The 26220-nt window shown below is 46.4% G+C and overlaps 1 protein-coding gene across 2 annotated transcripts in view; it reads right to left on the reverse strand.

Moving 5' to 3' along the window:
* PXN (paxillin) overlaps window positions 1–19409 on the reverse strand; it is a 52637-nt gene extending 33228 nt beyond the window's left edge. For both annotated transcript variants that reach the window (XM_073673410.1, XM_073673416.1), the window contains exon 1: window positions 19255–19409. In XM_073673410.1, the coding sequence (XP_073529511.1) occupies window positions 19255–19267 (13 nt within the window). In that variant the 5' untranslated portion in view covers window positions 19268–19409. The remainder of the gene's footprint in view (window positions 1–19254) is intronic.
* Window positions 19410–26220: the final 6811 nt, after the last annotated feature.

A 26220-nucleotide genomic window follows, 5' to 3' on the forward strand; every position in this document is an offset into this window, starting at 1 on the left:
GGTCGTATCGTTGTCGGGATCGCTGCTGCATCGCTTAGTGTGACGGGGCCTTTAGCCACGGCCAGACACCTCTGCTGGCAGCTTATCACCTCTGGAAACAAAAAGGATCAGGCTTGTTAACTCTGCGGCCTTCATTTATTTAGCAGAGACCCCAGTTTTTGTCTTAAACTGAGTGGCAAAACTTAGAAGAGAAAATTTCTATTTTTGTGCAATGCTTGGCAAAAGATGAAAAAGTTTTGTGATGTTTCAGGAGGGGTGTATGGCACTTTTATTAAAAATGAATGCCAAAATATGTTGCAAATTTTGGCTCAAATCTATATATGCTTATAGGATGTGTGTAAACCATTCTTCTTCAATCTGTCCTAATAAAAATAGGACTGTGTGCACTGGACCTACTGCACATTGGGAATAACTACAGCAACAAACATACTAATAGACTGACAAAAAGCACACGCCTATATACTGGGTGCAGAGCAGTTCCAGGTGAGCGTGTGCTTGAAGCATGTTCCCTCCTCATTTCCTTACACAAGTTAGGACTTCCTAGAGCCCGTACTGACACAAGTACATGTCCTCCGGCTATTTCTGCCTGGTTACTGTGTAGCAAGAGATCCTCGGAAATAGCCCCTTCTGAGTCATGCAGATTACAGAGAACTCCAGTAGACAAGTCCCTGATGGATAATGTTACAGTGGCCCCTAAATATGTGACTGGAGACATATGACTTTGCCTAAAATTATTTTTTTATTCTATTATTCAACAGAGGGCTACATTATTTCCTATTCACTCCATGCACTGTGATTTAGAGTAAAGCAAGGCTTGGTCAGATATATAACAGGATATGCTGACCAGGTGGTGCTTTGAGACGGCATATTTATCTTGTCTTTTGACATGTCATACAGGAGATATAGGTGGAGTCGGGGAGCTGTGAGACCCCCTCTTACTGAAGGAGCCTGTGACGTTATTCTGAGCACAGTTTCCCTATGGCTTCCAGTAAAGTAATGGCATCTCATATGGATATGCCACTTTTTGATTAGAGGAGTGTGATCATTGGGACCCCCACTGAACATGATGCAATTATTAAGCACTGTATGTCATTCAGAGGATTTTTTCCTGAGCAGCAAAACTCTGCCCACCAGCTGCGCTGGGAACTGCAGCACAGTACCATTCACGGGAAAGGCTGGATTGAAGAACCGTGTACGGTTAGGTGGTGGCGAGTGCCGCTGTGCTAGGAAAACAGAGGGGGGTACATAAAAGAAGCTCCCAGTTCATTCTCAGGATCACTGAGGGGCCCAGAGGTGCCCAACAAGCAAAGTAATTACATGCCCTACTTTATCAGATAAGAATAACCTTTTTAGGGCCCTCATACAGAGAAACATTGACTGTTTCTAGTATGTATGCCATGAGAACCTCCCAACTCACCCCAACAAATGATATTGAAGGAGAGGATAGGCAACTTTAAATTTCAATATGCCGATCCTTTTTTTTTTTTCTCTTGTGGGAGATAAATTGCCCGTGGTTTCTAGTAGTGGCTTACTCCGCTCTCCCCATTGAAAACACAAACCTGCTAGGGTGAGCCAAGTGTTTACAGAGAAGTTGGGAGAGACAACCATGGGCAAACCAATTTTTCGGCCCGCAGTTATCTATGGTGTATGGAAACCTTTAGACAAACTTTTCATTTTTAATCTAGAAACACTTTTTTTGGCCCCTCCAAAAACAAACAAACGTTTGATATGCAAGCTAGGGACAAGACTTCCAAATCTCCAATTAAGAACAAATGAAATGAAAAAGAGGCACCTACTGGACACCCTTTTTTTATCTAGCTATTGCGCCCATGAATCTTGTCATTTTATTTGTGCATTTAAATCCACTATATATTAAAGGAGTTGTCCACTACTTTCACACGGATGCCCTATCCATAGGATAGAGCATCAATGTATGATCGTCCGGGGTCCCGCACCCGACACCCCTGCGGATCAGCTGCCACCGATGCCGGCGGACGCAGGCCAGAAGTCCTTACCTGCGGTGCTTGGCAGTCAAGTTGTAGTGGCCGCAGTGAGGTACTGCACATCCACCTCCCATTGAATTGAATAGGAGGCGGATGTGCAGTAACAAGCACCGACCATGACTACTAGACTTCCAAGAACCGCAGGTGAGCATTTCCGGCCTGCGGCTGGCGCAACCAGCAGCAGCTGATCGGCGGGGGTGCCATGTGCGGGACCCCGGCTGATCATACATTGATAGGGCATCAATGTGAAAGTAGTGGACAACTCCTTTAATATTTTTTCCCTAAATACTATTTATCATGCCTTTTTCCCTTAGTAACTTTTGATGGAATCTAATAAGTTTTCAATTTTAATCATTCCCTATGTTGGTCCTCAGTTACACCTGCTGGTTAACCTTGCTCCCTCCTGAGATCTACATTCCATTGTACACTAATATTCAACTATATTACTATCTACATTGTCATATTTCTTGATCATTTCCTTATGGATGTTTGTATAAAAACATTTTGTTATATAATGTGCAGTACACCCGTTAGGTTTTCCTTTTCTCCCTCCTGTTATACAGCGACTCCAAGACTCGGGATGGGTTGAAATGTCTTGTCACTTTGGGTTCTGATGCTTCACCTTATATCACATTCTCTGTTTCTTGCACACGTCATCATTGAGAGTGTGGTGGATTTCTTCTGCTTCATTTATTGGGACAACAAAACACACAACCAGCACCTCCATCTACCCTTGAGTGGAGACCAAAACTAGTGAAAAAGATGAGTGCCAGCTGAATGAGCAGAAATGGATCACAAAGGCTCAAAAGAAAATCCCACTTATTATTATGCGGGGGGGACACCCCCCACCCCCTCTTCCAAGCAAGCCTCTCCTCCGCAATGGGCTGGTAGGCAGAACACAGTGAGTAAATCTACCATTAAGAAATGTAATTCTTCTGTGGTCAGGGAATGGAGCCCAATTTTGGAATAAAAACGAGCGTCCCTTGGTTCACAACAACCAGTGACATCCAATTTTTTTATTTTAAAAGGCTGGAGCCCAGTTAGTGTTGTATAACTTAATCACAGAGTCCCCTGGCACACATTTATGTAATAATGTTGCACAGTAACTGTTTTACTAGTTATATAGTGATCCATATTACTTCATTATTATCATTAAATACCCAATCTGAAGGCATCTGCCAAGCAAACTAATGGCATGTTAACAGAACAGGAGAAGGAGTTCTACACAAAAACAAGGATACAGTAATATCACATTCCTAAGTGATTTTTGCAGTTCTGCCCCTAGGGCCTGTTCCTATTGCAGGAGAAAAATGTAAAGCTTGCCAAGTACAGTCTGAAGGAATCCTGACATTCCCTGCATGCTGGCACTCGCTGCACCTCCGCAAGCACGGCTCCGAAAACAGAAGAGCTCATGACCCACTATGTCCATGTGCAATGCAAGGCAGGAAGAAAACCTTACACCTCTTGTACTAAGACTTACATAGGATGAGCAAAAGAAATGCAGATATGGGAATGGGAATCTCCAAAAACATGCTGAAAGGAAATAGGGAATTTACAATGGTCGCTCACCCCATTCAGACTCACAATGTGGGCAATTACAACCTCTGTACACCACTGAGGAATATGTTGGTGCTACATAAAGTAGTAATAAAGGATTTTGGTACACGTAACAGTAATCATCAATCATATCTTAACGTGTGTGTATGTGGTGTCCGCTCCACTGACCCTGAGCACATAATGGGGGAAACATGGATAGGGCATTTTCTATTTTATCACACACAGGCTACTTGTTCAGCTAAGGGCCCATTTAGAAAGTCCAGTCATTGAGTCTATATACAAGTAGATCAGGAGCTGACAAAAGCCGTATAGCAAATAATATCATTTTGCCCCCATAACCTAGGATGTTGTAACACGGTGCGATGTGCTGCTGAGAATGTTGATTTTTTATTTTTTACAACATCTTCGATTCTATCATCGCTCAAATCCTCCTGTATGGCAGCGAAGTCTGAGGTGCTCACATACCCAGACTGATCAAGGTGGGATTCCAGCCCAACAGAAATATTCCACCTGGAATTCTGTAAGCACCTTCTCCAGGTCCATCGGGGCACCTCCAACAGTACCTGTCGGGCTGAGCTGGACAGATTCCTTCTACACCTAGCAGTCCTGAGGAGGGCGCCGTCATTCCAGGCTCACCTACAAAGTAGCAGTCCAACCTCCCATCATCAAAAAACCCTGCTACATGCAAGTGGTCCACATGAACCAGGACCCCCGGAACCGCTCACCCAAACCACCAATCACAGCAGGCTGACAAAAGCCAGATTCAGGAAGATGGTAGACGAAGGATAAGAGGTATGTGAGTGACTGGAGGATCAATATCATCACCTCACAGAAACGGACCATGTACCGGAGTCTACAAAGAGACTACAGACTGACTCCATAACTGGAGAAACTCCCGGACCTCCAGAGACTGGCAGATCCTGAGCCAGTATAGACTCAGTGCCCACAGTCTGTCCAACGAATCCTGCTGGAGCACACACAACTACAAGCTCAGGGTGGACAGACTATGCCCAAACTGCGACCTGGAGGATGAGGCCCACTTCCTGCTACACTGTACCAAATACTCAGCAGTGAGGGACACTCACTTCAGGACACACTCCAATCTCTTACAGGATTTCAGCTCCATGAAGGAGGAAGAAAAAACATTTATCCTGCTGGGGGAAGAAGAGAGCACAGTGGAGATAGCAGCGCAGTATGTGAGCGCATGCCATAGGCCAGGGCTCGACAAACCCAGGCGCCTGGTCGCCAGTGGCGCCTAGAAAATGTTGCCTGGTGCTTGAGGAGTGGAGAAGAAAAAAAAATACTCTCAATCCAATCCCACCTCCTGCACAGAGTCATCCAATTGGAGGAAGCAGGGACAGTATCGCTCAGGCCGCCTTCTCCACTTTGCTCCGCCCCCCTTATGCTCCGGGACTGGACAGGGAGAGTTGGGTTACGGGGGAAGCAGGGCCGGCGTCAGCACCCGGCGTACCCGGGCAAGTGCCGGGGCCCTGGAAAATCAGAGGGGCCCAGCCGCCCACACACTGTCTGCGTACCGGGCCCACACACTGTCTGCGTACCGGGCCCACACACTGTCTGCGTACCGTGTGTGTGCACGCGCGCGCGCGCATATATGTCTGCGTACCGTGTGCGCGCGCGCATATATGTCTGCGTACCGTGTGCGCGCGCGCATATATGTCTGCGTACCGTGTGCGCGCGCGCATATATGTCTGCGTACCGTGTGCGCGCGCGCATATATGTCTGCGTACCGTGTGCGCGCGCGCATATATGTCTGCGTACCGTGTGCGCGCGCGCATATATGTCTGCGTACCGTGTGCGCGCGCGCATATATGTCTGCGTACCGTGTGCGCGCGCGCATATATGTCTGCGTACCGTGTGCGCGCGCGCATATATGTCTGCGTACCGTGTGCGCGCGCGCATATATGTCTGCGTACCGTGTGCGCGCGCGCATATATGTCTGCGTACCGTGTGCGCGCGCGCATATATGTCTGCGTACCGTGTGTGCGCGCGCGCATATATGTCTGCGTACCGTGTGTGCGCGCGCGCATATATGTCTGCGTACCGTGTGTGCGCGCGCGCATATATGTCTGCGTACCGTGTGTGCGCGCGCGCGCATATATGTCTGCGTACCGTGCGCGCGCGCGCGCATATATGTCTGCGTACCGTGCGCGCGCGCGCGCATATATGTCTGCGTACCGCGCGCGCGCATATATGTCTGCGTACCGTGCGCGCGCGCGCATATATGTCTGCGTACCGTGCGTGCGCGCGCATATATGTCTGCGTACCGTGCGTGCGCGCGCATATATGTCTGCGTACCGTGCGTGCGCGCGCATATATGTCTGCGTACCGTGCGTGCGCGCGCATATATGTCTGCGTACCGTGCGTGCGCGCGCATATATGTCTGCGTACCGTGCGCGCGCGCGCATATATGTCTGCGTACCGTGTGCGCGCGCGCATATATGTCTGCGTACCGTGTGCGCGCGCGCATATATGTCTGCGTACCGTGTGCGCGCGCGCATATATGTCTGCGTACCGTGCGCGCGCGCATATATGTCTGCGTACCGTGCGCGCGCGCATATATGTCTGCGTACCGTGTGCGCGCGCGCATATATGTCTGCGTACCGTGTGCGCGCGCGCATATATGTCTGCGTACCGTGTGCGCGCGCGCATATATGTCTGCGTACCGTGTGTGTGCACGCGCGCGCATATATGTCTGCGTACCGTGTGTGTGCACGCGCGCGCATATATGTCTGCGTACCGTGTGCGCGCGCGCATATATGTCTGCGTACCGTGTGCGCGCGCGCATATATGTCTGCGTACCGTGTGCGCGCGCGCATATATGTCTGCGTACCGTGTGCGCGCGCGCATATATGTCTGCGTACCGTGTGCGCGCGCGCATATATGTCTGCGTACCGTGTGCGCGCGCGCATATATGTCTGCGTACCGTGTGCGCGCGCGCATATATGTCTGCGTACCGTGTGCGCGCGCGCATATATGTCTGCGTACCGTGTGCGCGCGCGCATATATGTCTGCGTACCGTGTGCGCGCGCGCATATATGTCTGCGTACCGTGTGCGCGCGCGCATATATGTCTGCGTACCGTGTGCGCGCGCGCATATATGTCTGCGTACCGTGTGCGCGCGCGCATATATGTCTGCGTACCGTGCGCGCGCGCATATATGTCTGCGTACCGTGTGCGCGCGCGCATATATGTCTGCGTACCGTGTGTGCGCGCGCGCGCATATATGTCTGCGTACCGTGTGTGCGCGCGCGCGCATATATGTCTGCGTACCGTGCGCGCGCGCGCGCATATATGTCTGCGTACCGTGCGCGCGCATATATGTCTGCGTACCGTGCGCGCGCATATATGTCTGCGTACCGTGTGTGCGCGCGCATATATGTCTGCGTACCGTGTGTGCGCGCGCATATATGTCTGCGTACCGTGTGTGCGCGCGCATATATGTCTGCGTACCGTGTGTGCGCGCGCATATATGTCTGCGTACCGTGTGTGCGCGCGCATATATGTCTGCGTACCGTGTGTGCGCGCGCATATATGTCTGCGTACCGTGTGTGCGCGCGCATATATGTCTGCGTACCGTGTGTGCGCGCGCATATATGTCTGCGTACCGTGTGTGCGCGCGCATATATGTCTGCGTACCGTGTGTGCGCGCGCATATATGTCTGCGTACCGTGTGTGCGCGCGCATATATGTCTGCGTACCGTGTGTGCGCGCGCATATATGTCTGCGTACCGTGCGCGCGCGCATATATGTCTGCGTACCGTGTGTGTGCACGCGCGCGCATATATGTCTGCGTACCGTGTGTGCGCGCGCATATATGTCTGCGTACCGTGTGTGCGCGCGCGCGCATATATGTCTGCGTACCGTGTGTGCGCGCGCGCGCATATATGTCTGCGTACCGTGTGTGCGCGCGCATATATGTCTGCGTACCGTGTGTGTGCACGCGCGCGCATATATGTCTGCGTACCGTGTGTGCGCGCGCATATATGTCTGCGTACCGTGTGTGCGCGCGCGCGCATATATGTCTGCGTACCGTGTGTGCGCGCGCATATATGTCTGCGTACCGTGTGTGCGCGCGCATATATGTCTGCGTACCGTGTGTGCGCGCGCATATATGTCTGCGTACCGTGTGTGCGCGCGCATATATGTCTGCGTACCGTGTGTGTGCACGCGCGCGCGCATATATGTCTGCGTACCGTGTGTGCGCGCGCATATATGTCTGCGTACCGTGTGTGTGCACGCGCGCGCGCATATATGTCTGCGTACCGTGTGTGCGCGCGCATATATGTCTGCGTACCGTGTGTGTGCACGCGCGCGCGCATATATGTCTGCGTACCGTGTGCGCGCGCGCATATATGTCTGCGTACCGTGTGTGTGCACGCGCGCGCGCATATATGTCTGCGTACCGTGTGTGTGCACGCGCATATATGTCTGCGTACCGTGTGTGTGCACGCGCATATATGTCTGCGTACCGTGTGTGTGCACGCGCATATATGTCTGCGTACCGTGTGTGCGCGCGCATATATGTCTGCGTACCGTGTGTGCGCGCGCATATATGTCTGCGTACCGTGTGTGCGCGCGCATATATGTCTGCGTACCGTGTGTGCGCGCGCATATATGTCTGCGTACCGTGTGTGCGCGCGCATATATGTCTGCGTACCGTGTGTGTGCACGCGCGCATATATGTCTGCGTACCGTGTGTGTGCACGCGCGCATATATGTCTGCGTACCGTGTGTGTGCACGCGCGCATATATGTCTGCGTACCGTGTGTGCGCACGCATATATGTCTGCGTACCGTGTGTGCGCGCGCATATATGTCTGCGTACCGTGTGTGTGCACGCGCGCGCGCGCATATATGTCTGCGTACCGTGTGTGCGCGCGCATATATGTCTGCGTACCGTGTGCGCGCGCGCATATGTCTGCGTACCGTGTGCGCGCGCGCATATGTCTGCGTACCGTGTGCGCGCGCGCATATGTCTGCGTACCGTGTGCGCGCGCGCATATGTCTGCGTACCGTGTGCGCGCGCGCATGTCTGCGTACCGTGTGCGCGCGCGCATATGTCTGCGTACCGTGTGCGCGCGCGCATATGTCTGCGTACCGTGTGCGCGCGCGCATATGTCTGCGTACCGTGTGCGCGCGCGCATATGTCTGCGTACCGTGTGCGCGCGCGCATATGTCTGCGTATGTGAAGGATGAGGGGGCAGGCTGGGCCATGTGTAATAAATAAATATATATATATTTATATATTTATTTCTCCGCCGTATCTGTGCATCATGAATCGTGTATGTGTTAAAAGGGCCCACTGAGACTCTTTCGCCCGGGGCCCAGAAAAACCTGGAGCCAGCCCTGGGGGGAAGGATCGCTGTGGCCGGGGGCCCGTTCTCATCTCCCGCTACCTGTGTAAGTACATACAAAGGCCGTGCTCCCCGGGGAGACGCTGTGTGTGAGGGGGTCTATATGTACAGTTTGTCAACAAAAAAAATTCTGGCTCCTAAATTTTTTGGCTGGCTCCTAGATTCTGAACAACTTTGTCGACCCCTGCCATAGGCTGCGAGAAAGAACTAGGATATGCCATGGACTTCCATAGCCCCCACCCTGGATGTGCCCCCATCCATCCTTACTACAATCCCAATCACTATTGTACACTTGCTTTGACAAAACTAATGTGTATTTGGTCCTGACAATATCACTACACTGGAGGAGGTATACCTCTAATGTATCCCACTGTAAAGGAATACAGTAGATGTCACTGATCTCCCAAATATTGAATAGATTAGTTTATTATGCGCAGGGCTGTGGAGTCCGAATAAAATGGACAGACTCCTAAAATTGGGTACAGTAGTTTAAGGGGAATATTTTTTCATAAGAATTTTGGAAAGTTATGAAATGTCCTATAAATGTCTGTCCTATTCCTGATCTAAGGGTCTAGACTTTTAGCTGAGATGAATCTGTGCTACAGTAAATTTATCACTCCACAATGCAAATAAAAAAAAAAAATAATAGGAAAATTGAGAGACATGAGGCTAACTAAACACTTTGCTGAGTGAATGGAGCCCTATGAATAAGTGTTTTGCTGGAATATGCACCAAGCATAAGCTCCAGAAGTGATGCCGACAGACCGTGAGACTAGAGAACAGCAATGTCTATCCGTTCTGAAGAACTTCTTTAATCAGCTGCTGTTTCAATAGGACCTAAAACCTCCATCCAACAGCACGAAGCAGAGCTCTGCAGCCCTGAGAAGTGAGACAGAGCCCCCGATGTCTCCATGCCCAGTGGACTCATTATACACCGCTCTACTGTAATCCAATCCTGTGTAACCTCATACACTCAGTGAGTAACTGCCCAGTAATGGCAAGTCTATACACTGTGTATAATAAAGAGGGGCTCAGATAAATGACCAAAAGGTGCGCAGGAAGAACACACGCTGCCGCTGTTAACCCATTAGCTGCGGAACAGATACATATTAGCAAGGAGGCCACTTGTAAAGGCATGACCTGTAGTAAAGCAGCCCTCACACAGTACATATTTAATAGTGCATACACCATGGGAGCGTGTACTGCAGTAAGAACTCCCTTCTCTAATGCCAGATACTAAAACAATCGGAATTAAATTGGTCACATTCGTGTGTCACCAGTGTAGAGATCTATATGCAATCTGCTCTGCTCTATGAAACAATTTAGGACACCCTTTTAGCAAATAACCAATGAATTGATTGGCCCAGTGCATTATTTAGGACCAGAAAGATGGTGAACTAATTCCCTCAAATCTAAGAGCCACCATAGCATTTTCTTGTTTGCATTGCTCGCAGGGTATACAGATTCCTGTGTTTGCTGGTGTCTGGCAGGGAGGAGTAAAAGACAGCACTGACATGTGGCTGCTGGGGGTCAGAGCCTGCCTCTAATTGAAGTCATTTATCCTCATGCAATTACACAGAAAATGAGTGACATGACATCCGGCAATCAGAGAATGAATGCACAGAGCATGTGGTGAGAGAGTGTGATTAGCAATATATTATATGCACACACCAGATTAGTAGGGTCTCCCAATCTCAAGCATGTACCAAAATAAAGAGTAGTGGCCATGACAAGGGAACTTCCTTGAGGTTCAACATCTGGGCAAATATTTTAAAATGAAAGGAAACAACATGAAGCAATGTAAGGAAGCGGGCCCTTCCTCCCACACCCATCTATCCACAGCCAAAATCCCTTCCCCCTACAATTCCACCTCCAGCTATGTCATGCGGCTCCAACACACACCTTATTTCACAGATGCAAGAGCACAAAGCCTGGAGAGCAGGGGAACACTTCTCAGGCTGAGGTCACTTGTTGCATATCTGGTGGGGAGTTGAAGTGTGGATTTTGCACAAATAGACAATATGGCCTCGTGTGCATGGCGGTATTAGGCTATGTTCACACATCTTGGTTTTTTCAGTGTTTTTTTTTTGTGCAAATTTTCAGCTGCGTTTTACAGTACCAGCAAAGTCTATGAGATACCAGAAATCTCATGCACACATCATGTTTTTTTGCAAAATAGAGCATGGCACGTTCAGCGTTTTTTCACCCATTGGAAGTAATGGGTGGAGAAAAAAACAAACCAAAAACGCAGGCGTCAAGTTTTTCAGTGTTTTTTGTACCAAAACCAGAATGAGTTTTTTTTCGTTTGTTTTTTTTACAATGAACTTTTTTACAGGGCAGAACAACCTTGTAATACAGCACCAAATGGAGCCGCATTAGGCGCTGTGGACAAGCAGCTGATAATGTCATTTATACAGTATAGCAGAAATCTGAAAACAAACATTCTGCAGGGGCTAATTTATCATTTGATCTGGTGGGTGAACGTCGTACTCAACGGTGGGAGCTGGCCAAAAGGGCAGCCAAAGCTATGTACATGACTTCTAGAGAGCTGCATTCCTGGAGCCTACGGGAACGAGCTCAGGGTCAGATGAAGTCACCAAGTCTGGCTAAGGGCTCATGCACAAGGAGGTACTGATCCAGGCTAAATCCTTATTAGGTTACCCTAGATTTTGCAATAAAATATTGTGCCTCACATCTGGTCAATTGTAAGAGCCCATAGATAGGAACAGTTAGTCATCTTTTATCAGATTCAGCACTCTTACATAGTCATTTGTTTGATAAAAGAACTGTCACACATCACCAGACAAAGATGCACAGGATAGGTGGCAAGTTGCTGATCGCTCAGGGTCTTAACTGTTAAACGTCTACTTGAAGTGTTCCCCAGGGAATGGAGCTTCAATGCAGCTTGTGCACTGCCGATCCAGTCAATGTCTATGGGACAGAGAAATCCAAGCACATCACTCACTTATCTCCAGCAGTCCAGCAGTAGCTGAATAGTAGGGCCAGTGCACATGCTCAATGGCTGCTCCAATCAAACAGGGGACTTGAGACATCCCCTTTCTCATAATCAGACGGGGTCATGAGCGAACCCCATTATAATGGTCTATAAACTAATACAAGTGGAACTAATATTAATTGCCGTTATGCTCATTGATACACATGTATAAGTAGCTACCGGAGATGTGCAAGAATAAGCAATGATCACAGGGTCAGATGTGTTCATAAAAATTCTGTGACTAATAACCCAATATACCGAGTTTTCCACAATTAAGAAATATACAGAAGAGTACCTACTTAATTGTGCATGAATGCTCAGATATTGCCACCACAGTGAAGAAAAAAAAAATGTAATAATTTTCATTGTCTTGTGCAGCACCTTTGTTCTGATGCTGCCAGGGCATACATTAATGGGTTTAGTAATGTAAAAGGACTACACTGCCCGATTAAGCTACATTCCCGCAAATACAGCCTCCTATTTACAGCTGCCTACACGCCCCTATATTACATGGTGTAAGGTAGTGGTGTAATTACCCTATTTTTGCACACAACACATTGCTCAGCAGTTCCCCTAGATACTGCTGCAAAAAAAGGGAAATACACAAGGAAATGCATGCAACCATAACCACACAAATGTATCAACAACTAAGGAGCAGAAAATCTAAAGCAATGTCTGAAAATGGTAACTATAGTGTGCATGATAAAGCTATGTAGCCTGCCCTTTGGCAAGTCTGCAATCTTCTAGATAAATAAATCAGAAATATGTCGCTAGAAACTCTGATACTGATTGTTCATCTGCTGTGATCTGAACAGTCGCAGAAGGAAGAACACTGGTCCGGCTGGCAAATATTTACCTAGCAATGCTACTAAGCAGCTGTGATACATAAGTGTAAAGAGAATATATCCTGCCCCATAGAGTCAATAGAGCAAAGCTTAGTATAGGGCTGTCACAAGTGAGACTTGGTTATATAGAAATTACATGCAGACAGTGCCGTCAGAATATAGGTACATGTACACACGTAGTCAAAATTGTTGGTACCCCTCGTTTAATGAAATAAAAACCCACAATGGTCACAGAAATAACTTGAATCTGACAAAAGTAATAATAAATTAAAAATCTATGAAAATGAACAAATGAAAGTCAGACATTGCTTTTCAGCCCTGCTTCCACAGAATTTTTTTTAAAAATTAAACCACTAAAGATCTAGTGCAAAGAGGACGTGGTTTCCCATGGCAACCAGATTGCTGCTTTAGTTTTAAAAGGATAGCAGAAACAAAAGCTTGTTCATACATAGTGTTTTTGTTTTCCATGCGTCTTTTTTTGTGTGGAAAAAACGCAGCGTCTTGCAGTAGCAGTAAAATAAGTGATTCCTAAAATCTCATTCGCACAATGCTTTTTTGCCTTGCGTTTCTTCAGCAGCTGTGCATTCTTATTTTTTAAGAAAATTTCACCACGTTTTTGCTACCTAATCTGAGCGCAACATAATATTGAGAAAGAGACCCTGATTCCAGTGATGTGTCACCTACTGGGCTGCTTAGCCTATTTTTTATGACAACCACTGTTTTATCAGCAGGAGGTTATCATCACCAGAGCAATAGTAAATGTGCTGCCAGGTAGTCCTCCATATTCATAAGCTTTGTATAAAGCTGCCCCCATCACTTTCTGTGAACACTGTACATGGGCAAAAAAGCCGCCAATCAGTGGCGTGGGCAGGGTTATACAGAGTCCAGCATTCAGAGAACTGCTAGATCTGTAGGCGATACAACACTCATTTTGTCACAATAAGGGAGCAGTCAGATGGCCACGTAAATCGGACCACAATGCTCAGACTGGCCGCAGCTCTCCCAATTTTATGAGTGACAGCTGCATAAAAATATATGAAGTTGTCATACTCAAGACGAGAGAGCTGTAGCCAGTCTGAGCATTACGGTCCGATCTCTCCTCGATTTATACGGCACCTGACTGCGCCCTAACAGCAAGCAGCCCAGTAAGTGATGCATCACTGGAATCAGGGCCTCTGCCCCTACTTTATGCTGCTCTCAGACGGCGTATCAGAAACCTAGTGACAGTGTCCCTTTAAACCACAATATGTCTTATTCTTTCAGCTTTTTTTTTCCCATTCAGCGATATACCGTATTTTTCAGACTATAAGACGCACTTTTTTCCTCCAAAATTTTGGAGGAAAATGGGGGGTGCGTCTTATAGTCCTAATGTTGGGGGGGGGGGGGTGTAATATATATATATATATATATATATATATATATATATATATATATATATATATATATATATATATATGGGGTGTGGGGGGGGAGCGGTAGCGGTGGAGGAACGGGGCACAGGAGGCAGCAGCCGCCCGCTGCAGGCTACACTGTCCCCGCTGCCAATGAAATTGAATCGTCACTGCTCCCCAGTGGGGAGGGGTGAATATTCATGCCCTTTAATAATAGGGCACACGAGATAGCCCGGCAGCAGCAGGAGCCGCAGCGCGGCTAAGCTGTGTGCCGGCTATGAAGGAGAGTGAAGTCACTGCTCCCCGCGCACACAGACCCGGCGTGGGGAGCAGTGACTTCCGGAAGCTGATCTCTTCATGTGAGCTGCGCATGGCAGTGACGTCATGCGCAGTTAGTTCACATGGAGAGATCAGTGCGGGCAGACGGGATGCGGCGCTGGAGGAGAGAGAAGAAAGGGGAGTATGAGTGTTTATTTTTTTTATGTGCAGCCTGATGGGGACGGAGGGGCGCCAGGCGCACCAGGAGGGGACCACGTATAAAAGGAAAGGGGGGGGGGGGGATATATACCAGGATAGGGGATATTGTCAGAATTGGGGGATATTACCTCTATACCAGTGTCAGCAGAAGACCCCCTCCCCCTTAAAAGTGCATCATGAACAAATTTTTTGCTTACATTTTTTTTTATTATTATTTTCCTCCTCTAAAACCTAGGTGCGTCTTATAGTCCGAAAAATACGGTACATAAAAAAATGAATGCAGAGATTTTTCCCAAGAAATGCACTGAATTTTTAGCGTAGAAAAACAGAATTTAAAAAAAAAAAATAAAAAAATCGAATTTGTGAACATATAGTAAGAGATGGAATCTGGTTAGCTGCCATGGGCAACCAGTTCACATTTGTTTTTTGGGGCAGGATACAAATTTGTTATGTTTTGCTAGTTAAACCCTGCAGGTCAATTTTACACTCAAATCCATTATAAAATCTTATAGTGTCTATATACACAATGGTTTGTGTGTCAGTAGTGTTCTTTTCCAAACAACATACTGTATACATTTTTATGGCATTATTCCCTTAGGCTTCTGCATTGGATAAAGAAGCTCATGCATCGATCTCCGGCTACTTCATATTGGCATCAGAAAATCCTCCATTACAGATCTCATCAAAAAAGGCAGAAAAAAAGCAGCATGCAGAGAGTAACTGGTAAATGTCAGAGCCCATGACAGAAACCAGGCAGACCCCATTATGGTTAGTGTGGTCAATTGGGCACCATAAGTGCTCACCATGTAACGTGTTCAGCACTGCTGCTGTTGCTATGACTAAATAAAAAGTGTGTATGTATGTATATATATATATAAAATAAAATAATTATAATCTTTGTACCGTGTTAGCCAGTAGATAGAATATTTTTCTATGCCTGATGAAGAGACGCGAGTAGTTTTGAAAGCTTGCAATTTGTTACCATCTTTTCAGTTAGCCATTAAAAGGTATCAACCACTGAGGACTCTCAAATCTAAATATTTTTTATGACTAAACAGAAAAAACTATGTACTGCCTTAATTTTTTTTTTTTTCGTAATTTAATAAAAATGCTGAACAATCCAGTTAAAATGTAAAAAATTAGGATCAACAGATGTTAAACTGTGAAAGAAGTGGATCATCAGGAAAGGAAAGGGAAAAAGGAAATACCTTGGGTGAGTCTACACTCAGCTGGCATATCCTGGCATTGCAAAACTACAACAAAATGGGCAAACTGCAGATCAGAAAAGCTATAGCATGTCCTGAAACCTGCATTGATTTTTCTGCTACGTGTGAATGGCGTTTACAAGTCTCCAACATGGATTTGTACTGTAAATTGTCACTTATATTCAGGGCAAGATCCAATGTGGCCTCAGATCTTCAATTGGATCTATTCTTACTTTGGCTAAAAGAAATGCACCAAAACCTGGATGATTAATGCCAGACAAATACTTCTATCCTGCTTTCCCTTCATCCTGGTAGCTGAGGTATGAGCAGATTTTTGGAGAACTTCTGAAGGGCATGTTGGCACACGGCAGACTTGCAGAAATTTCAGAAGTCATTCCATTCATCTGAATGGGACTACTTTTGCAGAAAATGCATACATTTCCGCAAACTCCATTCATATGATCATGACCATTAAAAGGTTTAGTTATATTCTAGGAAATGGGAATGTTTTTGTTTTAGGCACACTCATCTCGGCAAGGGATAAGTCAATTTCATAGTCCATGTACAAACCACAATTTCTAGCTGAGGTTGAAATGACTTAAACTCGATAGACAGTCCATAAAACAATGTGTGAAACTGTCTTTATTCAGATAAATGGATGAATGGTAGAATTTAGTGCAACAAATCTGCTACGTGTGAATTCACCCTTACTGCTGGGTAATTGCCTTTGTAATGAGTGAAAAAAGAAGTCATGTTCTTTTCCAAGGAGATCAGAACCACAGATGACCACACATTTTAGGGTCTGTTCATGTCTACATTTACCATAATAACATTGAAATTGGTGGAGATCTTGATCCATCATAAAACAGGTGGCTGGCAGAGCCTATTGATTTTTAAGGGATTTGTGGGGGTACCATTATGGAATTCGGCATTTAACTGGAAAAAAAAAAATTGTACAGCATGTTGCAGCATTTTCAAGTAAATTCAACTATGACCTAAACAAAGTCTCATGCCATGTTACAGGTAAGGCAAGACAAAACAGCTCTCTGGATAATGCACTCCACGTAAGGGCACCCCAGGAATTTAGTCTACTATGTGAAGGGGTGCTTTAAGTCTGAAAATGCCAATTTTATCGGGAATGACTAACCTCCAACAGATAAAATCGGGGGAGGGAAGAATCGGCATTTGGAATTTCAACGTTCGCTCATTTTGTTTTCAGGAGAGATAAGCAGATGCCAAAGGTGTCTGGCAGCAGCTTTCTTCTACTGACAACAGCTCAGAACTCATCTTTATGAGGGGGGAGTAGTTATGGGAGATAGAGCGCTCATGTCTGTGCATTTTCACCATCTGAATAGTGTTAGGGTTTACTTTAAGCAATACAATTATTTGCTTCTTGTGATTACAAGACTATGGGACGGTATGGTGGCTCAGTGGTTAGCACTGTTAGGGTCCTGGGTTCTTCCAAGGACAACATCTGCAAGGAGTTTGCATGTTCTCCCCATGTTTGTGTGGGTTTCCTCAGGGTTCTCCAGTTTCCTCCCACACTCCAAAGACATACTGATAGGGAATGTAGATTGTGGACCCCAATATGGAGAAAGAGATGATGATGTCTGTAAAGCTGAATTAATGCCGCTGTATAAGCAGAAATAATGAATCAAGCAGAATGTGCATCAGCGAGCATAATGACATGAGACATGGCGGTACGGCACAATACACTACACCCTGTATAACACGAGGCTACTACCAGACATGGTTAAAAGCAGCGATGTATCCTGCCAAGATTAAAAGCCTACATTACGCTTTACTTAAAACAAACACTGAGCGGCAGGCCAAGAAATATACAAGCCATCCCTGAAATAACACGGAGCTCCTTCTCCTGTTACAGCTGACATTCTCTATGGCCCAGGACACCAATTAAAACCCTGAACCTTTACTACTGTCCAGACTGCACATCATTGTAACTGGATACATGGGAAATGACTCGGGGACATCAAAATTAAATATATAGCCAATGAGGGCAAATGTATTAGTGGAGAGGTCCCCTGACCAGTGTTACAGATAACCAACGGATTATGTGAAAATGATGAGTTAATGGGAGTTCTCCTAGTTAAGTCACATGCTTCACTAAAAGTATTAAAGATTGCCTTTTAAAGTGGCTGTTCCACAAGGATTAATCTCTTATTAAAATAGTTCATCCAATGGTTACAGACATTGACTGCTGGAACCTCTGCAGAGAAACGCAGCATTAAACGTTGTCCATTTAAATCAATGGCTAGCATACAATACCTGGTCACAAATGCTTTCAAAGTAGAATCACTCTATGCAGAATGACTCCAGGGTCACAAGCCTGACCCCCAAAAAATCCATATACCCTAATAATTTGTGAATTATATAAATTAACCGTTGATTTTGAAAGGTATAATTTTCCCGAGTGTCACAGAAATGCCTTAGAACTGCTGCCAGTGTCATGGGGCATTTGGGTCTAGGCGTTACACCCGATCAGCAGTAAACAGGCGACTAACAAGGGGCAAAGAATCCTAGAAATACACATTAAAAATAGATTCCAATGAAAATTGATGAAGCGCTATATATTGTGCTCCTAAAAGAGGCAAAGTGTCATGTAAGCATCCAACTAGCGGACTTGTGATGCCAACAAATCTGTCACATACAGGATGTGCCGAGACCTTTCACGCAGCAACATACACCAAGAATGTGACTTAGTCATCAGCAGCTTCCAACTCAATAGCCGACCAGTTACACACTATACATAATCCTCCATTGTGCACCGAGCTGCTCGCCTGGCATGGCATCAAATGCCCGACATAAGGGTCAACACAAGACTGGCCTATAAGACGTATGCTAGGGGACAGAGATCATGCCAAGGAACACGTGATCATAGGGAAGCAACTTCTGCTCACAACAGTAGTCAGTGGTCACTGCGGTCAGCTTCAATGCGTCCATGGTGCAATGCTGTGGGTCACACTACATAGGACCTGATGATGGGCATCTCTGGCATGGTGACCAGGCTGGTGGGACATTGGTGAGGTTTGGGCCACTTTCGTTTATGCTCCATAGAACTCAATAGTAATGTCTCCCATTGACATCTATACACAGTGATCACACGAGTCTTAGAAAAGTTACAATGAACTACAACATGGTGACCCCACCAGTGCCCGGCTATACAGGGGCGCAGGGCCAGTGCAGGAGACTGGGGCACTGCCATTATACATCAGCGCACGCTCCTCTACAGCAGTCAGGGCCACACACGCTCCCTGCCAATGCCAGGGCTAGAAAGCCCACTTAGCTGCCCCGAGATACACGGCATGGCGACCAGGGAGAGAAGCCGGCCACTCAGCACACGACGGCCCCCAATGCACCAGTGCCCGCGTCCCTCCGCCATCACTCACCCAGGTCGTCCATGTTGCCGCTCAGCCGGAGCGGTCCCCTGGAGTCGGACACAACTTTCTGACTTCAACGCAAGAACGCGCCTCCGCCCCCTGCGTGCGCGTCCCCGAGACCTGACGAGCCACACCCCACCTAGCTGTGCGCGCTCCCGCGCCAGTGGGCGGTCTGTGCCCTGCGCGCTCATGTTTGCGCCGTGGGGACCCAGAGTCAGCTGTAGAACTACAAGTCTAAGCAAACTATGCCTGGAGCAATAAAACCGCAGGTCCGGCATTGCCTGGCCCTCATGACTGTAGATGTATAATCCTTTCTGTCTTGGGAGATTTTTCCTTTTTTCATCCCCTTCTCCTTTTATTTCTCCATTGTTTTATCCAAGACGTCGTAGTGTTGTAGTAGTGTGGTACCACACAATGGCCTGAAAAACGGGAAAAATAATCCGAGCAGGGTGAAAGTGTCAAAAAAACGTGCTTCAATTCTAAGTGTCCAAAAAATAAATTGTAGATTAGTTAAAAAAAATTTGTGTGGCCGATTTTTTTAGACCCGTAACTTTCTTAATTTTCCGCCAGTGTTAGGGTTTTCCGTGTGGTGAACTGATAATTGGGGGAGCACATGGCAATTAGGTCAGTTTCATTTTCTTTTTTTTAACCCCTTTACCCCACAGCCTGTTTTCACCTTCCTGATGGTCAGAACTGTAAAATTTGGCCCCACTGTCACTTTATGGCCTCGGCCCCACTATCAGTATTTGGTCAGTATTCGGTCAGTATTTTTTCTCAGGAGTGGGAGCCAAAACCAGGTGAGGAACAATCAGATAAAAAGTTTTGGCTCCCACTCCTGAGAAAAAAATACTGATAGTGGGGCCGTGGCCTATGAGGTAATAACTCGAACGCTTCAACGGATCCCCCTGATTCTGAGATTGTTTTTTCGTTACATGTTGTACTTCATGATAGTGGTAAAATTTATTCGATATGACTTGTGTTTATTTATGAAAATATCAAAAATTGTGCAATTTTCAAACATTGAATTTTTATGCCCTTAAGGGCTCATACTCATCTGCACTCAGATTGCACTCTGACTAATGTTATTCAATTATTTCATGTTCGTCTACGATTTTTTTCTCAGCTCAGATCGGACTGAGAACAACATCACAACATGCTGCAAGTGGCCCCGTATATCGGGTGTAATAAGAAAATCGCACTGCGCACGGACCATGCGTGTGCGGCCCCATTTCATCAACCGTGTACAGTAAATTCACAGTGTGATCCGTCAGAATAGAATAGATATATAGATAGAAATATGTCCGTGACATATATAATTAGTACAGTACGTGTGTATAATGTTCATGTATTTAGCTAATAAATCAATAAAGAAAAAAATGGCGTGGGTTCCCCTGAAATTTTAATAACCAGCTGAGGGAAAACCAACAGCTGGGGGCTGATATTTATAGCCTGGGAAGGGGTTGATAAACATGGAGCTTTTTAGGCTACTAAAATATCAACTCACAGCTGTATACTTAGCCTTTACTGGATATTAAAATGGGGACCACCCCCCCACCCCCCAAAAAAATGACATGGGGTCCCCTGATAATTATTAACCAGTAAAGGCTAGGCAGACAGCTGCATGCTGATAGTAATAGGCTAGGAAGGGGCCACTGATCCTGGCCACCAAACTAAAGACATCAGCTTTAAGTCGCCACCAATACTAACCCCATAGTCAAATTGTAAAAAATACACAGCCAGAATAAAGTTCTTTAATTTAAAGAAAGACACTCCCCCCTCTCTTTCCATTTATTTTTGAAAAATAAAAGCCACCATATTCCTCACCTGTCCGACGATAAGATAATCCATTTGTCCCATGATGAGTCTAGCTCTGCTACACCGAGATGCCTTGCTGAACGGTAGCATGATGCGACCATTCAGCCTGGCATCCAGAAGAGACACTGAGCTGCGCGTGATATTCATATCACTGCGATGCACTGACGATGCGTTAAGGTGAGCGAAGTTCATAGCCGATGAACTCTGTTCACCTCACTGATATCACCACTAGTGTGAGAACTCACTAACCCCTGGGCTTAATGTCAGTTGCCAATGCAAAGCTGACATCAACCCCAATACTATTACCCCACTTGCCAACTCACCAGGTCAAGTGGGAAGAGCGGAGACTAAGCACCAGAATTGGCGCATTTTATGGATGCACCATTCTGGGGCAGCTGAGAGCTGACCTTAGTCTAGGAAGGGGCCACTATCCATGGCCCCTCCCTAGCCTATTAATACCAGCCCGCAGCTATCTGCCCAGCTGGTTATTAATTATAGAATGGACCCCACGTCATTTTTTTTGTCCCCCATTTTGTTAACCAGTAAAGGCTAAGTATACAGCTGTGAGCTGATATTAATAGCCTAGGAAGCGCCATGTTTATTACCCCCTTCCCAGGCTATAAACATCAGCCCCCAGCAGTCGGCTTTCCCCCAGCTGGTTATTAAAATTATGGTGGACCCCACACCATTTTTTTCATTAATTTATTACTTAAATACGTGTAAGCTAGCTACACACGCAAAGCACTGATTATATATCTGTAGAAAGAAAAAAGGTGTATAATAGGCACCAGGCATCCAAAATAAATTGAATACCAAAATAAATGGTGAAAATTATATACAAGAAAAAAACTTTTATTGATACCACACATGTACACTAGTATACACATAAAACCATTTAAAAACAAAGTGTGAAAGATTGTCCCCTTATAATAAGGCATTGTTCACAATAGACAGGGTTAGAACACCAGACTAACTCAATCAAATAGTAGTATAAACTGTGTAGTATAGTGACAAAAGTTTATATATACACGACACTGAAAGTCAGTTTGTACATATAGATAATATATCTAAGGCCACTGCCCAACTATCAGTATTTGGTCGGTGTTACGGATCCAGGTGGTGGAACCTCTGTGCTGCGGTGCAAGGAGGGACCCAGAGGGGCGTAACTAAGTATCAACTCAGACCGACCCTGGTCGTATGGCGGCTAACGACTCCGTGACCAGGGAGGGTCCGAGCAGAGGGACCAGGTGCTACTCTGGGGACGACCTTGTAAGAGAGCAGTTGACTCCCACGGGTCAGATGGCTGAGACTGACTGAAACTGCAGATAGGCACAGCAGGCAGGCTGACGGGAGGTCTGGGTAGATGAACTGGCAGAGACAGCAGGCGACAGGCGAAAGTCTCCAGGTAGGCTGTCAGGTGGTCACGGCAAGTGACGGGCAGGAGCCTCTGGGTAAGCAGACAGGTGGTCACGGCTAGTGACAGGCGGGAGCCTCTAGGTAGGCTGTCAGGTGGTCACGGCAAGTGACAGGCGGGAGCCTCCAGGTAGGCTGTCAGGTAACAGGCAGGTGCTCCCAGGTAAGCAGGTGGGCGAAGCCCATAGACAGACTGGCGGACTGAGCGGAAGACAGACTGTCGGACTGGAGAGTAGTCAGGCAGGCGGACTGGACTGATAGTCAGGCTGGCGGGCAGGACTAGGAGTCAGGCTAGCAGCGGGACCAGAGGGCTGAAGCAGAGGTGAGTACACTGTGCATCAACTATTGCCCGGGCACCTCCATTTTGGAGGAGGTGCCTAATATATGGGAGGACCTCCGGCAATTGGCCGGGGACTCCTTAGGGCGGCGCGTGCAGCCCCTTTAAGAGGAAGGGAGCGCGCGCGCGCGCGCCCTAAGCACAGTGCCCAGGAAGCTGCGCGTGCCGGCAGCAGAAGCAGGAAGAGGAGCGCTGGAGGACGCCGGGCAGGGAGAGCGGCGGTGAGAGGGACGGCATCTCTGCCTGGCAGAGGGCAGAGACGCCGGTGCTACAGTCGGTATAGGGCCAGTATTTTTTCTCAGGAGTGGGAGCCAAAACCAGGTGAGGAACAATCAGAGGAAAGGTATAATAGAAACAAGTCACCAATTCTGCATTTATCACCCACTCCTGGTTTTGGCTCCCACTCCTGAGAAAAAATACTGACCGAATACTGACCTAATACTGATAGTGGGACCGTGGCCTTCCACTACAAGTAGAGTGGCTTATTAAGGATCATACATAGCAAAATGCTTATGCCAGCACTGTACTCGTAAGTGGCATGATGAAAAATAATCCGTTTCTCTATCAGCATGGACTAAATGAATATATATCAGAGTGCCTAATCAAACACTAAACACATCAGAAAAAAAGACTGATTGTGGCCGCATATATAAAATTTCAAATAGTAAAGTATCCATACAGACCACCATTATGTAGCCCACAGTGTTGACATGCAGGTGGGAGAGCCACAGACCCTACGCGTTATGCCACAGCCGTGTCACTTCCTCAGCAGTAAAGTGCTGGTGCTCTCTGCAGAGTGGTATAAATAAAAGATATCCCATGTGCAAATAGTTAAACAATAATTACACAGAAAGGCAGGATGGACTCAAGGCTCAAGTCAGGAAACTTCCCTAACTACAATGACATATCCGCAGTGTGCGTGTTACAGTGGAACGCACTGCCGGAAATAACCGGAAGTGATGAGGACATGACCGCGGTTATCCTGGCCCACATACAGAATGAAAGTAGAGGAGAAAGCATCCCGCATTTCACATTGGAATGCACAGCACAAATATGATTTAGTATGGCATACTTTGTGTCCCAAATAGGGTACACTTGATAATACAAGTGAAAATTACATTGTGATGATAAAAGGGCAACCACTCGGGTGACAAAGTCCCATGAAGGAGGCAAAATAAATGCCATACATAGTCAGTGTACCAAAAATGGTCCCCGTAAAAAAAAGAAGAGGGAGAGAAACAGGTAAAGAGCAGTAAATACATGAATAGATTAGCAAATGTAACAAAAAGACCATTGGTCACCTCAAGGAGAGCAACAATCTTATTAGTTGGTCCGGATGTCAATAAAACATCCCAACCAATTTGAATCAGTACTGATGGAAAGGTAATTTATTTGGTTAGAACACAAGAAAAATATAAAGTGGTCCCTATTTCTTATAAAAAAGGACTGGATACAGAGGATATAGATGTAGCCGCTCGTCCAGACGGAACAGATACCAGAACTGGTAATGGCAGCTTGGGATTCAAGCTGTGGTACCGCCAGAGCAGTTTCAGATTCCGGTACTGCCCAGACTAGCTAGCAGCTTGCAGACTAACTACAATTTTTGCTCAGGCACCTCCCAACAGGTGGAGGTGCCTTAAGTACTAAGTGCCCCCCCAGCTATAGGCTGGTGACACAATAGGAATGCGATCACTGTCTCTTTAAAATATAGGAAGTGCACGCTAGTGTGCCCTAAGCATGCTGCCAGAGGACCTGTGAGGCGCATGCATACCCTGATGCACAGGAGCTGCAGGAGAGCAGATGGGGCGCTGAGTATCTTGGCGTCTCTACAGCTCAGAAGGGAAGGAGTGCTATCTTGGAGTTCAGATTTTGCTGGAATGGTTTGAGGGTGCCATGTCATATTGGCAGAGCACTTGAGTTGCCAGAACAGCAGAACCCTCTGTAAGTGACCCTATTTTACAAACTACACCTCTCAATGAATTCATCTAGGGGTGCAGTGAGCATGTTAACACCACTCGTGCCATATGGAATTTTATACCATTGGGTGGTGTAGAAATAATAATTACTTTTTTTACCACTAAAATGTTGTTTTAGCCCCAAGGTTTTTTCTTTATAAGGGTTTATAGGAAAAAATGGACTTCACAGATTGTTGTGCAATTTCTCCTGAGTGCTCCAATACCCTACATGTAATAGGGAAATACTTTTTATTTTTATTTTATATTGTAGTGCAGATTTTGTTGTTATGGTTTGTGGGTGCCATGACCCACTGGAAGAGGTCCTGAGGAGCCAGAACAGCAGAACCCTCCCACCACCACCACAACCACCATAAGTGACCCAATTTTACAAATTACACCTCTCAATTAATTAATCTAAGGATGATCATATTGACACCACAGGTGTGTCATAGAATTTTATACCATTGGGCAATGAAAAAATTATAATTTTTACAAAAAAAAAAAATTTTTAGACCCAGATTTTACATTGCCACACTTTGAAATGGGTAAAAATGAAGCGGGTTCTCATCGCTACAGAAATGCCAAAGATGGGGACATTAAATGTGGTTTAGGCACACTGGGACTCAGAAGGGAGGGGGGCATTTAGGTTTGGAAGTGAAGAATTCGCTGGATTTCTTTTGGGGGACGAGGAGACATAGCAGTTTTCCAGAGCCTTTGTTCTCTGGAAAAGCACCCCAGTAATTGAAAAGTTATCCCTTATCTAGAGGATAGGGGATAACTTTCAAACTTGAGAACACCTCTTTAACCTCTTTACGACCTATGACGTATCTATACATCATAGGTCGCGTCCCCCTCTTTGATGCGAGCACTGACGCTGAGACCGTATGTTTTCAGGCACATGACATGTGCCCCTAACAGCCGCAGGTGAAATCGCAATCCACCCATGGCTGTTAACATGTTAAATGCCACTGTAAATTTCTGACAGCGGCATTTAACATGCCAGTGCTGAAAGCGCGCCACTAGCTCCGCCCATTGCCACCTCTGTCACATGATCGCAGATCGCCGATAGGTTGGCATGAGACCCCTGTGGTTGTCATAGCCGATCTGCTATGAGCGTCGCCCAGTGGCCGGTGTTCATAGCAGATGAGCATTTCAGCTACACATAGCAGGGCTTAAGCTAAAAAAACTCTAAGTTCAAATCACCCCCCCCCCCCTTTTGCCCCATTCAAAATAAAACAATAAAAACAAAATCTAAAATACACATATTTGGTATCACCGGGTTCAGAAAAGACCAATCTATCAAAATATTTTAAAAAAATAATCCGATCGGTAAACGGCATTACAAGAAAAAAAATCAAAATGCCAGAATTATGTTTTTTTTGGTCGCCGCAACATTGCAATAAAATGCAATCGTGAAAAATGTGGACGCTACGGGTCCCAGAAAATGGCACAATT

This window comes from Phyllobates terribilis, unplaced genomic scaffold, assembly GCF_046119375.1.
Source record: "Phyllobates terribilis strain yellow unplaced genomic scaffold, ASM4611937v1 Scaffold_1__5_contigs__length_1240528914, whole genome shotgun sequence".
Classification (NCBI taxonomy): Eukaryota; Metazoa; Chordata; class Amphibia; order Anura; family Dendrobatidae; genus Phyllobates; species Phyllobates terribilis.